At 60.7% G+C, this 13,578-nt stretch overlaps 1 protein-coding gene and 1 long non-coding RNA gene across 3 annotated transcripts in view; one reads left to right on the plus strand and one right to left on the minus strand.

The window, feature by feature from the left end:
- Positions 1 to 24: 24 nt before the first annotated feature.
- Shf (Src homology 2 domain containing F) lies at positions 25 to 7,790 on the minus strand. 2 transcript variants are annotated; one of them, XM_010632517.3, is made up of 6 exons: positions 7,009 to 7,790; positions 4,789 to 4,995; positions 3,924 to 4,064; positions 2,612 to 2,783; positions 2,397 to 2,516; positions 25 to 508 (listed from the first exon to the last, which is right to left on the minus strand). In XM_010632517.3, the coding sequence occupies exons 1-6, from the start codon at positions 7,040 to 7,042 to the stop codon at positions 322 to 324; spliced, it is 861 nt and encodes a 286-aa protein (XP_010630819.1). In that variant the 5' UTR covers positions 7,043 to 7,790; the 3' UTR covers positions 25 to 321. The 2 variants fall into 2 exon arrangements, with proteins under 2 accessions (XP_010630819.1, XP_010630820.1); XM_010632518.3 differs by lacking the exon at positions 3,924 to 4,064 and having other exon boundaries at positions 7,009 to 7,150.
- Positions 7,791 to 13,312: 5,522 nt separating this feature from the next.
- The window catches only part of LOC104867941, a 2,544-nt gene continuing 2,278 nt past the window's right edge, over positions 13,313 to 13,578 (plus strand). Inside the window, exon 1 of the long non-coding RNA XR_781903.2 lies at positions 13,313 to 13,415. This is a non-coding gene — a long non-coding RNA (uncharacterized LOC104867941). The remainder of the gene's footprint in view (positions 13,416 to 13,578) is intronic.

Raw genomic sequence — 13,578 nt, forward strand, 5'->3', positions numbered from 1 at the left:
CCCTCCCCGGGGCCCGGGGCGGCGCCAGCATGCACACAGCTGTGCCTGGCAGGATGGGTTTATTTACTGCCGCCGGCCAGGAGCGGAGGGAGGCTGGGCGGACGCCGCCTCTGCCCAGGTCCGCTGGGCACCAGCGGCTCTGAACGAGCCCCTGCCCAGGGTTCCACACTCCTTCCCCTTCACAATAAATTAAGGAATCTCCAGCGTCTCGACCCCAGGGCGGTGGACGCCAGGCTGCAGGATCAAGTCCCGTGCGACCCTCCAGGCACTCAGCCAGGGGTCCTGGCCGACCCAGGACTGTCCCGGAGCCCCGGCCCACGTCTACAGAGTCCGGATGGCCACGGGGTACAACAGGGACATGTGCTCGGCCCCCTTGATGGGCAGCTTGCGGCTGGCGTAGTGGTGCACGATTTCTGGTACGCTGCTGAAGGGGGGGCTGTTCTGGCCCAGCACATACTTGTGTTCCTTGGTCCGGGACAGCTTCATGTGCATGAAGCCCTGGCTGCTCCTGCGTGGGAGGAGAGACCCCCGTGAGTGGGGCGGCCCCCGGCCCTGCAGGTGCCCACAGCACCCGTGGCCCAAAGCCAGCCGAGGGTAGGCGGCAGACGACCAGGCGGAGTGGGTGGTGTGGACTCCCGCGTGGGCAGCGCAAGAACATCACTTCACCCTCCTCTGGGCTCTGGGCCAGCCCCGCAGCCTTGGGGTTGCAGTGACATCATCCGGAAGCTGTGGCCCCACGCCCCGCCCATCTGCCCGCACCCCCACCCTCCACCTCACCAGTGCCCCAGCGTCCTGGGACCCTCAGCCTTGGGGAGAAGGCGTGGAGTGAGGCCCCCCCAAATACATGTTCGAACTATGACCCTGCGAGGTCTGACAGGCCCAGGCCTGAAACACCCACAGGACAGGTCAGTGACATCTGGAGAGTCCCCAAAGCTCACCAGGGCCAGGACCCACTGGCGGACAAGGACAGGGCTTACGGGGATCTGTCCTTAGGCCCCGCCACCTGCACACAGGCCAGCTAGAGAGCAGTGAGGAGCTGGGGAGCCAGCAGCCCCCAGAAGGCTGGGGCTGGGTCAGGTTGTGGGGCATCTGCAGGCCTGAGATAAAGCCTGGGCTGGCACTGACAGCCTCTGAGGGGAGCGGTGCGGCCCGCACACCACATGGCCCTCACCAAAGCCAGGCTGCGGCCCTGCTCCCCAGTCCCTGGGGAGCAGCCTTTCCCCGCAGCGCAGTGGCACCCTGTACTTCCTCCTCCAGGGACAGACCAGCCATTGGGCTGGCGAGGGTGGCCGAGCCTTCCCACCCGGGACAATTCCTCAGGGTCCATTAGGGCACAGCAAGGCCCTCGCCAGACCCTGGGGGGGGCTGCAAGGGCGGGGCTGGCCACAGGGCCAGGGCTGGCCAGGCCTTCTGAGGAAGCTGTTTAATTACTAGTGAAAGCCCTTCCATTAGGAAGAGAAGAAAAACCATAATTGTATTTCAGAGAAGCCATTTATATGCAAACGAGGCCCTGGCAGACAGGCAGGAGAGGCCAGTCAGCTCCAAGGAGCCAGGCCCTTGTCTCCCCTGGCTGGGCCCAAAAGACTCCAGGCACAGGGCAGAGGTGCTCAGAATCAGAGGGAGATGGGTTCAAATCCCAAATTGGGACACATACATGTATTTTTAAAATGTCTTTTCCTTTTCCTTTTTTTTGAAACTGGGTCTTACTATACTGTCCAGGCTGGCCTTGAACTTGCTATGTAGCCCAGGTAGGCGTTGAACTCTGTGATTCTCCTGCCTCAGCAAGTGAGTGCTGGGATTACTGGTATGAATCACCATAATTTCATTTGGGCACACATCAGAATTTTGACAAATCCACAGAATGAGTGCTGGGGGGAAAAAAAACCCTAACAGATGTCTGTCATTTCCCTAGGCCTGAGAAATGAAGTGATCTGCGGCCACACAGCTAGTTTTATCAAACCCAAGAATAGAATTTGGGTTACCTAACTGTAGTTTGGTGCTTTTTTTTTTTTAGGTTTTTTGAGATAGGGTCTCACTCTAATTCAGGCTGGCCTTGAACTCACTATGTAACCCAGGCTGGTCTCATACTTGCTCTGATCTTCCTGCCTCAGCCTCCCAAGGGCTGGGATCACAGGCGTGCACTAGCCAGACACTTTTTCTCTTATCTTTTATTGAAGTGGAATGAGAACCCCCAGGTATACGCAGTTCAGAAGTCCCTTAACTGTCCACTTTAAAATGTTGCTGTTTTGGGGACAGGGTCTCACTATGTAGTTCAGGCTGGCCTCAAACTCAAAACAGTTCACTTCCTGCCTCAGCTTCCCAGAGCCACGCAAGTGCCAGCACCCTTCTGAGCTGTGGCTGAGGGTGCCGGCTCCCGCCCCGGCGGCCCCACTCACTTGAGGGACAGGGAGAAGTCATTCTTGCTGGTCTCACTGTTGCGCACCAGGTAGCTGGCCTCCTTGCACAGACGCAGCAGGTTCTCGGCGTCGGTTCGGCTGATGGCCCCGTGGTACCAGCTGGGGACGAGAGAGGAGGGGACAGCTCTGCGGGTCAGGTTGGGCCCACCCGGCGGGAAGTCTGAGCAGCCGCCCGGCCGGACGCGGACACTCACACCTGGTCCTCCAGTGGCAGTGCAGGGTCTGTCCATTCCCCCAGGGGGCTGCCGGGCTCTGTGCCCAGGGGCTTGGCTGGCTTGGAGGGCGCTGCAGGGAGCCGGGGAGGTGGCCGTCCCTTGACCTCCCGGCCAGGTGACAGGCAGCTCTTCTCCAATCCTTCAAACTGGGCTGCGGGGAACACACAAGTCAGGGACCTCGAGGACTCTGGGTACAGAGGCAGCTACCGGGGGGTCCCCTCCGCCCCTCGGGGACAGGGTGCTCTGCCCATCTGTGTTGGGACCCTGAGTCTCACCCCCTGGGGAGGCAGCTACCCAAGAAGCACTTAGCACCTCCCTCGGGAGCAGGAGTGGCTGACAGCTTCCAGCCTCCCACCCCTCTGGGGCTCCGGTGCTGATAATATTGTTTCTTTCTCCTCCTCAGAGTTCATCACCGTTCGAAATCACCCCGCCAAGCCATTCTGCAGAGATGACTTATTGATCGGAGAACAATTACCCGACTCTCCGGGTGCCATCCTGACAGACTCATCCTGCCCAGGCCGCCAGACGGCAGCCCTCCCCGCCCCAAAGCAGCTGCCCGCCACCCCCAGAGGCCCTGAGGGGCGGCTTTGCCCTGCCAGGCCAGGGGAGCCCGGATGGCAGCTGCCCAGCGGGTCCCAGGCCCGGGCACACAGGTGGGGACAGTCACTCCCACAGCACCACGGCTCCAGGTGCCCATGCAGCAGATGCCATGTCCACCCACAGGCGCCCGACTGGCACAGCTGACCGCAGAGGGAGTTCCAGTGCTGTCTCTCCCTGTTCAGGCTCTCGTCCAAGCCCTCACCGTCCTCTGGTCACCAGATGCAAGGACACCAGATGCCTTTACTCCCGCTAGAGGCCTCCTGTGTCAGTGACACTGCACCCGGGGTGTATTACACTGGCCAGCGGAGCTCTACCCAGAAGTGGATTTAAAATAGCGAATTTTGCTAGGTGTGGTGGTGGTCGCTTGTAATCCTAGCACTCTGGGAGACTAAGGCAACAGCAACTTAGAAAGAATGGGTCTCAGAAAATACAAAAAGGCTAGGGACGTTGCTCAGTGTGAAGGCCCAGGTTCAATCCCCAGTACTGAAACTAAAACAATAGGCAGATTTCCGAGGCACGGTGAGTACATCCAGCCCGGGGACAGGAACGTGCATTCTGTCCCTCCCCGCTCCCTCCCGGACCTGGGCTCTTCTGTGCATCTCCTAGCCCACCCCACCTCTCCGCTCCTCTAGCCCAAGTCCTCAGGGGCAGGAGGACCTGTCACCCTGGACAGAAACCCCCCAGGACCCACCGCTGCCGTCCTCCAGGCTGGGCTCAGGGAGGGGCGAGGCTGGACTGGAGATGTCCCTGTCCCCGTCAGGCAGGGAGGGGCTGCTATCCAGCTGTCCCACAGGCGGAGGCCAAGGTAGGTCTTTGATGACCTTTATGTCAACTGCAGCCAGCAGCGCAAGGAGAAGGAAGCCAGTGACAGAGACGAGAGAGAGGCAGAGGTTGAGACACAGGACAGGTGAGGAAGGAGGGACCCACGGTTTGGCCTTGGTCACAGGGTGGGGGCCTGGGTGGGGCGCTCTGGCGGCCAGTGGTCCCCTTCCTCCATTCACCTCACAACCCTCGAGGGCCCAAAGGGACCAGGAAAAGAGGAAAAGCAGGATGGGAGCCACCCGCACCCTAGTTGCCATCCGCCCATCCCAGGTCCCAGCAGGCTGCACGGCCTGGGGCTGTCAGGGCCCCACAGACTGGGGCAGACGCTTTGCTGAAACTTAATGCCCCATCCCAGGAAGAGTGACGCCAGGGGTGGCTGCAGGACTGCTAACGAGGTTTCCTAATGACGGGCATAGATTTTCCCATTAGGCAATCCAAACAGTATCGATTCTCCAGGAGACTTGGGAAGATGAATGGCTATCCCGGGTGTGCGCTTTACAGGAAACGGAGGAGGGAGCCTGCTTTCCCAGTCTGGCTGCCTGGCTGGGCCACGGCAAGGCGGCAGGGCTGGGATCCGCGCTCTGCAGTCAGGGGACTTCTCACGGCAGCACCCAGCTGGGTGCCCCTGGGACACAGCCCGGTGTGCGTGGCCCAGCAGCCCCGGCCTTCGCAGCGCCCACGCCCACGCGCCGTCCGCCCTGTCCCCGCCTATTCACCTCTCCGCCCAGACTCACCGGCAAAGGCTTTGGAGATCCTCTCCTTCTTCCACTCCCACGGCTGGTCGTACTCCTCTGGGGGCCTCTCGTCGTCCTCGGGCAGGCGGGACTCCCGGGGCCAGGGGGTGCCCTCGCCCTCGGGGGTGGGGGCCTCCTCGTCGGGCTCATAGGGGGTGTCGTACAGGGGCAGGGGCTGGGTGGCCGGCTCCTTGGAGCCCCGGATCTCTGCCAGGGCAAGGACAGGGGAGAGGTGTGGGCTCAGCCCAGACTGGCCTCCCTCAGCGGGGAGCCTAGCAGCCAGCATACCTCGTGGGGCTGTCACCCTCCAAACAGCTCTGGGCTGTACCAGGCGCTGGCTTAGAGCCTCAGCATGGAAGAAAGAAAGAGAGAGACACAGAGAGGGAAAAGGGACCCCCTTCCAAACCAAGCACCTGAAGGGCTCTTAAAGCACAAGGCACAGGGAGACAGGAGCAGGCAAGCACCAGGGTGAAAGAAAAAAAAAGAAATCCTTGAGCCGGGCGCGGTGGTGCACATGTGTATTCCCAGCACTCAGGAGGCTGAGGCAGGAGGAGGTCAGCCCAACTACATAGAGAGATCCTGTCTCACAAAGAAAAAGGGTCCAGGACAGACAGCAAGCACCGAGCAGCTTCAGGTGACATGTCCCAGGGGACGGGGTCACAGCCCTGCACTCGCCCAGCTCATTGTGTCACAGAGGTCTCCCCTCCCGTCTAGGGTGAGCCCTAGACCTCCTTGCCTGGCCTCCTGGCACCAGGATCTCTAGTCATCCCCCTGCAGCTGTAAGATACCCCCTTGGGCATCACATCACTTCCAGCGTGCACCGCTTTCCCCAAAGCTGCAGATTTTGAGGGGTTCCCTGGACCCAGTGAGAATCAGTGAGGGCCATGGAGCTGTTCCAGCAAAGCGGGTGCTCCACTCCCGGGTGTCCAGGGTCTGCACGTCCCGACCTCGGCAGGGAGGCCACCTGCACTCCTCCTCCATCTCCACCCACTGCACTTTCTCTGAAGCCCCTCTGCTCCCTGCCAGGGTGCCATGCCCTTCGCCCTCTCCTCTCCGCCCAGATCACGGCTCGGGTCTCCAGGGTCTGTGGAGTGAGGTGCCGGGGACAGCGTTCTCCTCCCAGCCTGGCCAGCGGAGTGGCTTCCCTCCCACATCTGCCTGCCTGCAGACAATCCTGGTCCCCTCCCTGGGCAGCGGGCGGCCTGCTCCCTGAGTGGACAAGTTCAGTCCTGTGGCAAAAAAGCCCACTGTCGTGTCACTGCTGGGTGCCGCCGCCTGGCCCATTTCATCAAGCAGAAAGCGGACACTTTAATCTCCACCACTGTCTGTTTCCTTCATCTTTATTTCTTCATCAATTATTTCCAAGCTCAGGAGAGGAAGAGGCCTTAATGACTGGTACCTTAAGACCCCCAAATTTCCCAACAAGCGAATAGTTCGATTCTCTCCCTCCCTTCCTCTTTCTGCTTTTATTATAGCTGTGTGAAGACAGCGCCTCCCTCCCCTGCAGTCCTACTATCCTTGAACTTGTTACGTAGCCCAGGTTGGTCTTCAACTTGGTCCCCCAGGTGCTGGGATCACAGGCACGGGCCACTGTGCCTGGCTCTAACTTTCCAATGCCCAGGTCTTCCAGTCCACTCTGCATACAAAGGACTCAGCAGTACTCTTGAAAGGCTGCATTTATGCTCTCTTGCTCAGGAACTGAGGATGATTCCACGCCCCTTTTGGGCCACGTCCAGAGCCTCACTCCCACCTTGGGGAAGCACTTCCCCGTGTGTCTTGGGCTCCTCCTCTCAGCTGCCAGACACGCCCAGCACCGGCACCAACACCCTGGGACCCTGACTAACATGCACCAGCCTTGCCTGTCCGTCCGATCACCCCGGGGTGCTCCCCCAGGCCGGGTCCTCTTCCTCTTCCCAGAGCCTGTCTCACGCAGCATGGACTGCATCTGTTTCTAGTTGTGTTTCTCACTGCCATCAAACTGTTTCACTTTGATGCAATGTCGTTCCGAATTCGTCACTTCTGGCCGTGTGGCCGTCTTACAGTCACAGCTCCTTCTGCAAAGTGACCGCCTTACAAGTGACGACCACCCCTGTAAGGGCCTGGCAAAGGCGCCCCCTATTTTCTTGGGATCCAGGCATCAGTCCTTAGACATGAGGACCCCAGAGCCTCCTCTGCAGAGCCCAGGTCTTAGGGGACACCTCCCCTACCCCTGTCACTCACCAGCCATCATCTTCTGGGCCTCGTAGGGTTCCATGTAGCCATCATTTTCGGGGACCTTCTCTGGGACCCCTGAGGCTCCTGCTGTGCCTTCTCCAGTCTCCTGGACATCAAACGGGTCTGCGTAGTCTTCTAGGATGGCCAGCTATGAGAGGAGGGTGAAGAAAGCCGCTGCAGATGGCCCAGGGGCAGTCCTGCTGCTCCCCACGCTGTCCACGGCAGAGTCCTGGGGGTCTGGACAGGTGCCCCTGATGCCAGGGCAGCTCAGGGACGGGCTCTGGCTCTTTTCTGCAGCCCTGCCCAAGTGTGCATCTTTCTTTCCTGTGTCCCTGGGCTGCGTCCCACACTATGTGGCCTGCCTGAGGCTTCCCACAGGACACGCGCCTACAGCGGGTGGTTCAAAGGGAATTCGAAGGTGCCAGAGAGCAAGGGGACACACACACGCATTCAACTGGCACCAGCGCAGTCCTGCCGTCCTATCCACATGGCATCCCAGGCGCGTGGTACCAAGACCATTAGCAGGAAACGAAGGCCCAGACCATTCTGCCTAAGGAAGGGGTGCAGGATTGGAACTCAGGCTCTTGTACAGAAGCCCATTAACCGGCCACCGTAGGCATCTCGGCTGTGCTGGGAGAGACCCAGGGCCAGGCCCTCTCCTCCCACGCAACCCCCTTTGGAAGATGGGCCCCACCGCCCAGCTGTGTCATCCCCTGGCTGGAGCTCCTTGTCCAGTCTCTCCAGCTCCAACAGGCACCTGGCACACAGCAGGCACTGGATATTTCTGCCCGTCACCACCGAGCACCGCAGAGCCCTGGTCCTCCCGCCTCGCCCTGCCCCGCCCTCCCACAACAGCTCCCCCAGGGGCTCAGACCCCACTACTGTTGGTGCTTCAGCCCTGCAAAAGCTCCTCGGTGCTTTGAGAACTCCTAAGTTAGCGATCCAAGACCCTCTCCTTTGCGGTTTCTCTGCGTGCTGGGATCACTCAGGGCTCTGTTCCTGTCCCCATCGCTTCCCTGTGACAAATGTTTGCTCCCTGGACGCTGAACTTCCTGCGACACCCAGGGCCTGCGGGCCCTCCCTGGCAGAGCCTTCACCAGTTCGACCAGAAACAGGGGCCAGGTGAGGCTGAGCACCCTGAGGCTCCTCCTCCTAGCCCCCACCCCTTCCCACCCGCGGGTCAGAGCTGCAAGCCGTGCGCCCCTCCCAGGCTGGTGTGGGGCACCGTGGGCAGCTCACTGGCGCCTCTGTTCCACTCCTGGCTCCCACACCCTCGCTCCAGGAAGCACCTGAGCACCACCTCTGTGGCCTCGGGCACCTGGAAGCCACCACCACCGGCTGTTTTGTTTATGGTCCCGTAGCTCCTGCCCTGTGTCCACCAGGGCCTGGACAGCGGGCTCTCAATGGCACTTCCTGGACCCTAAAGCCCTCCTTTTCCATCCCCACACTCCATCCTCGGGAGGGACCCCAACTTCCAAACCCCATTCTCTGACCAGCAATGGCAGCAGGATCGGCATCTGAATGGGACCAGAGCCTCTGCCCTGGGCTGAAGGGAGGAACCGCCAGCCAAGGGTCCCCGGCCAGGCTGCCATCCGGGCACACGCTCTGTACCAGCACCAAGCTCCAGGACAGAACCGCTGGGCTGGGGATGTAGCTCAGGGGTTCTGCCGCCTGCCTCGCAAGAGCAAGGTCCCAAGTTTGATCCCCCACTACCAAAACAAACAAAGAAACAGAGCAACCAAAACGTGGACTTCCTTCCCAAGCAAGGGCGTCCCAACCCTGGCTCTCATCTGGTCAACTGGGCAGTGCCCCAGAGCACTCCTCCCTCAGGTCTGCTTCCTGCACATGTGGGGAGCGGGCCCAGCTCTGTGGTGCTCCACTCTGCAGCGGGGCCACATGACCTGCAGGTTCACACCTGCGACAGGGTGCCCGAACTACAGCTCCTTTCATTTGTGTTCAACGCCTGGAAGCCTGTCTTTCTCAGCTGCTGAGCAAGGCTGGAGGGGCAGAGCACCCCGTGTCAGGGCAGGAGAAGGAAGACGGGCTGTAACAGCGCTCAGCCCAGGTCGGTGTGGTGCTCCTGCTCAGGACCGACCGCTCCGAGGAGCGTCCCTGTTTCCAGAATTAAACTCGCAGGGTTTAAGGCTTGTATGGAACCCACAACCGCTGAGTGGGACGCATATCTCCCGATTCCCAGGGCTTGGGCACACCTTTTCCAAAAATCTGGGAAATGCTACCTCCGCCCTCCTCTCCTGTGGACTTAAATTTTCCAAAAGTTAGTGGCAGGGATGCAGCTTGACTGCAAGGTCACAGTGGAAAGTGTAGCACCACACACCGGAGAGTCCTGAACAGAGAGTCCTCTACATTTTGCTTATTTCAGTACTGGCCCAGGTGTTTAAGTCTCTGTCACTGAGTCCCCAGGAAGTGACTGCTCCATCTGAGGAAGGTAACTTCTGGCACAGGCTGCTCCTAATTTTGGGGATGCCTGTGCCTGTTTTATCTGCCCAGGAAACTCTTCCAACATGAATCACATTTTTCCTTTTCTAATTACGAGAGCAATGTGAGGCATACAGAGGAATCACATCGCAGACACGCAGTGGATACTGTTGACCTTCCCAAGACCCTCGTGCATCGGCAGCCACCTCGGGATTGAGGGGCCAGTAGCAGCCCCCAGGATTCAGGAGGTGGTGGCACCACACAGAACACAGCCTTCGTCCCTTCTCTAAGGCTGCCTCCTCTTGCTCCTTCCCTTAGCAAACGCTTCAGGTACACCGGCCCCATGGGGCCCCAGGGGCCAGGCATGGTGCTGCCTGAAATCAGATGGCAGGGCAGTGAACCTCTGCAGTGCTACCCACCACCTGAGAAACAGTGCAGGCTTGATCCAACAGTCCCATGCCACAATTTCCCCATACAGAATGCCAGGATAGTAACAAGTCTTGTTTATAGGCTGTTGAAAGGATCAACCGGCCCAACACATCAGCTGCTTCAAAGTAGTACCAGGCCAAAGTAGGTGCTCATTTAACATGTGTCAGCTACTGTGTTATTCAAAATGAAAAGAAGCCGGTTATGATGGCACATGCCTATGATCCCAGCACTGGGGAAGCTGAGGCAGGAGGATCACCGAGAGTTCAAGGCCAGTCTGTGCAGCAGGTACCCTTCAAGCCTCCGTCTTGGCCAGGGCTTGCTCTGCTCAGCCAGCCCCTCCCGTCCATGGTTCTCAGGGTCCCAGCTGTCCCCAGCTTGTCACAGGCAGAGTGCCAGGGCTGAGCTGGGACTGAGCCACTCACTGATGAAGCTGGCAAGTGTAGCAGACATCTCTCCGACGGAGTGCCAGGCCAAGTGGATGGTGTGCCCACATGACCCCCCCCAGCGACCCACAGGCCTCAGCTGTCCTCGAAGCACCAAGTGTAGCACATGGCCAGCTCAGGTTAGACGCCAAGAGGTCCAGCCTGTGCACAAAGGGCCAAGACCTGGATTCCTCTCCCTTCACCTCCTTTCCGCCTTCCTCCACTGCATCACATGTGTGTGACATAAGCAATCACACCCCAGACTCTGCAGGGCTCACATTAAAGTTACTCACATCAGGTGTGGTGGTGCACACCTGTGATCCCAACACCAGGGAGGCTGAGGCAGGAGAATCACAAGTTCGAGGCCAGCCTAGGCTACATAGTGAGTTCAAGGCCACCTGAACTACATAGTGAGACCCTGTCTCAAAAAACCAAACCAAACCAATACAATAAAGCCACTCACAAGAGGCAAGGACCAAACCTTCCAGGAGAAGGTCCCCTTCCACACCTAGGGCAACGCTAATCACACACAATACTGGGGACACTGGCTAAGGGGCCTCGGGGTGGGATTGTCGGGCTCGGCTTCGGACACTGTCTCCCCAGTGCCCCTCTTCTGTTCTCATCCGTATCTTCAGGCTGCAAACCCTACAAGAACCTGAGGGTCGGTGCAGGATCCTGGAGGCTCCGCACCCCGGCCACCTCCGCCCCACGAGCTGGAGCTCTCGTGTCACACAGGGCTCCCGACTGCCTCACTGTCCACGTCACTTGCTCTCCACCATCCCCGCATCGTCAGAGGCGAGGGTCAGTTCACACTGCGCAGATGGCCCTCGGTGGCCCAGTCATCCCCTCCCCCAGCGAGACCAGGTCTTCCTGCTGGACACGGGAAAGTGCGCAGATCAAGCCAAGGCCCACTCCGAGGCCCCTCTGCCCGGCACAGCCAGGGCTGGCGGGACAGGGCCAGCGCCGGCCGGGGCTCTTTCTGCAGCCAGATGGCAGGGCTTGCCTGCCACCAAATGCCACCACTCCTGCCGCGCCCGCTTCTGCTGCGCCCGCACCTGCCCTTCCCTGGCTACCCAGATGGCCAGGCTGAGCCCTGCCAGCCACAGTGGGGGCTCACAGCGGGCAGCAGCCAGGGTCCCGAGCCCCTGACCTCTTAGGCTCCCGTCCAGGTCACCCTCCATCCCCACACTCACTGGACTCCTTCCCCATCGGTCAGTGGCCCCTCCACCCACACATCCGACCTGGACACCGATCCTGCCCTGCCCCAGCACTGGGCCCTGGGCTCTGGAGGAGATGTGGAGGCCAGCGCAAGGCTCACCGTGGTCCCCAGTTCCACATTCCCTCCAGAGGAGACCCAGAGCCACAGCCGAGGGGCCCCGTGGAAGAGAGAGGGAGAAGAACGAGGCAGACACTGGCCCGGCAGGGGCAGGGTGCCCGGACACACAGTGAGCAGGTCCGCCGGCATCTGGTCTCAGCTGTGCCCAGAGAAGCCTCCGGGACCCCTACCCGAGGGCAGGAGCCACCTCTCCAGGTCAGGGCCCCTGCTGACTCCCTGCCCGGCCCGGCCCAGGGGACACCAGAGCCTCCGCATCACACCCACTGAAGAAACACCTTGGAGAGCCTGCTGGATTTCATTCCTGTCCCTGTGGCGGACAAAGACATCTCTTGTTTGTCCCCAGGTCTGGCAGCCCACAGTCACAGGGCTGACTCCAGCAGGGGCCTGGCTGTCTTGGGTCTGTCTGCCTGCCTGGCCGTGGGGTGCAGCCCCTTCTTGGGGTCCCTGGGGGGACCTGGGAGCTGTGGCTAGGAATCCTGGTGGTGGACAACTCTCTTTACACCAAGCATTGTGTCAGGCACGAGGACACACAGAAAGCAGGACACAGACATCAGCCTCTGTCCTGGGGGGACCAAGCCGTGGGTAGGCAGTCTGTCAGGTCGCTGTGAGCCAAGCACAGGGGACAAGGCCCAAGGACAGCTCAGGCCCCTGCCAACAGCAGGGGTGAGAGGAGAAGACAGCGGCGGGTGGCAGGAAGAAGGCCTGCACGTCCCTCTGCCTCGCTGCCACCAACACCGCCAGCACGCAGCAGCAGGGACGATGAGGAGGCCCCACAGCCTGGGGGAGCACTGCAGCCGGGATCCTGGCCCAGGACGGCGGCTGTGGTCCTGGTCCCTAGGCAGGAACCACGGAAACACGAGTCGCATTCCTGAGGCTTCAGCTCTGACCCCGACCCATCTCAGCACCAGGCTTCACTCCGCTCTAATAAAGCTGCTCTCTCTCCTCCACGTAGAGAGCTGAGCTCGCACCAGGGTGAGTAAAGAGCAGGGCCGGGCAGTCATCTTCCCGGACTCGGGGACACAGGACCCGGGGATAGCTCTCAGCTGTCACTCTTCCAGACAGGGACAGTGGCTGCCTGCTCCTCTGCAGGCCATGAAAGGAGAGGAGGAACGCGCCTGCGGTTTAGCCTCGTCTGGGCAACAGGTCTCAGGGCAACTGTCCTTTGCGGGGCACACGGGAAGGCGTTGGACCCGCAAGGCCGACATCCTTGACAAGAGCCAGGCAGAGCCCACCCGGTCTTCTGGGAACTGCCCACCCAGCTCCCGACCAGTGGAATAAGGCAAGGGCGCCCAGCTGGCTGAGTCCACAGGGAGAAGCCTGGCCCTCACCTCTTTTCCTTCTTTCCGGGGCTCCAGCATCTGCCAGGATGCTGGGCTCCAGGAGGAGGGAGAGGAAGAGGAGGAAGAAGAGGAAGAAGAGGAAGAAGAGGAAGAAGAGGAAGAGGAGGAAGAGGAGGAAGAAGAGGAAGAGGAGGAGGAGGAGGAGGAGGAGGAAGCGGCGGCGGCGCGCAGCAGGAGGGGAAAGCTTTGCTTGGTTCTGCCCTGGGGGAAGGGTCAGAGATCAAAGGGCAGTGAGCCTGAGGCACAGAAGGTCAGAAACCCGCTGAGGACGTGTGTATGCCCCGCCATTCCTGTTCCGTTAGAAGATTAGAAGAAAAGACTCCGGGCTGAGGCTCCCGGGGCTGCGCGTGGGGAGTGAGTCCGGGAGGGGAGGGCCACCGGTCCTGGGGCCACAGCCAGTGAGGGTCTGGGGTCCCCACTCGGATCCGCAGGCAGAGAATCTGAATAAAGGTGGGTTCGGGCTCCAAGTCCCAGGGTCAGGGGCTCCGGAGCTGTCCGCGGGAACCCGTGACAGCGCGAGGCCGGGCTCGGGCCAGGCCACCTTTGTCCCTCGCGCAACCTCCAGACCCGCGACCACCTCCCTCCCCTGGCGGTCACCCCTGCCCAGCGCACT

Source organism: Fukomys damarensis, unplaced genomic scaffold (genome assembly GCF_012274545.1).
Source record: "Fukomys damarensis isolate Sample0158 unplaced genomic scaffold, DMR_v1.0_HiC HiC_scaffold_17, whole genome shotgun sequence".
Lineage (NCBI taxonomy): Eukaryota > Metazoa > Chordata > Mammalia > Rodentia > Bathyergidae > Fukomys > Fukomys damarensis.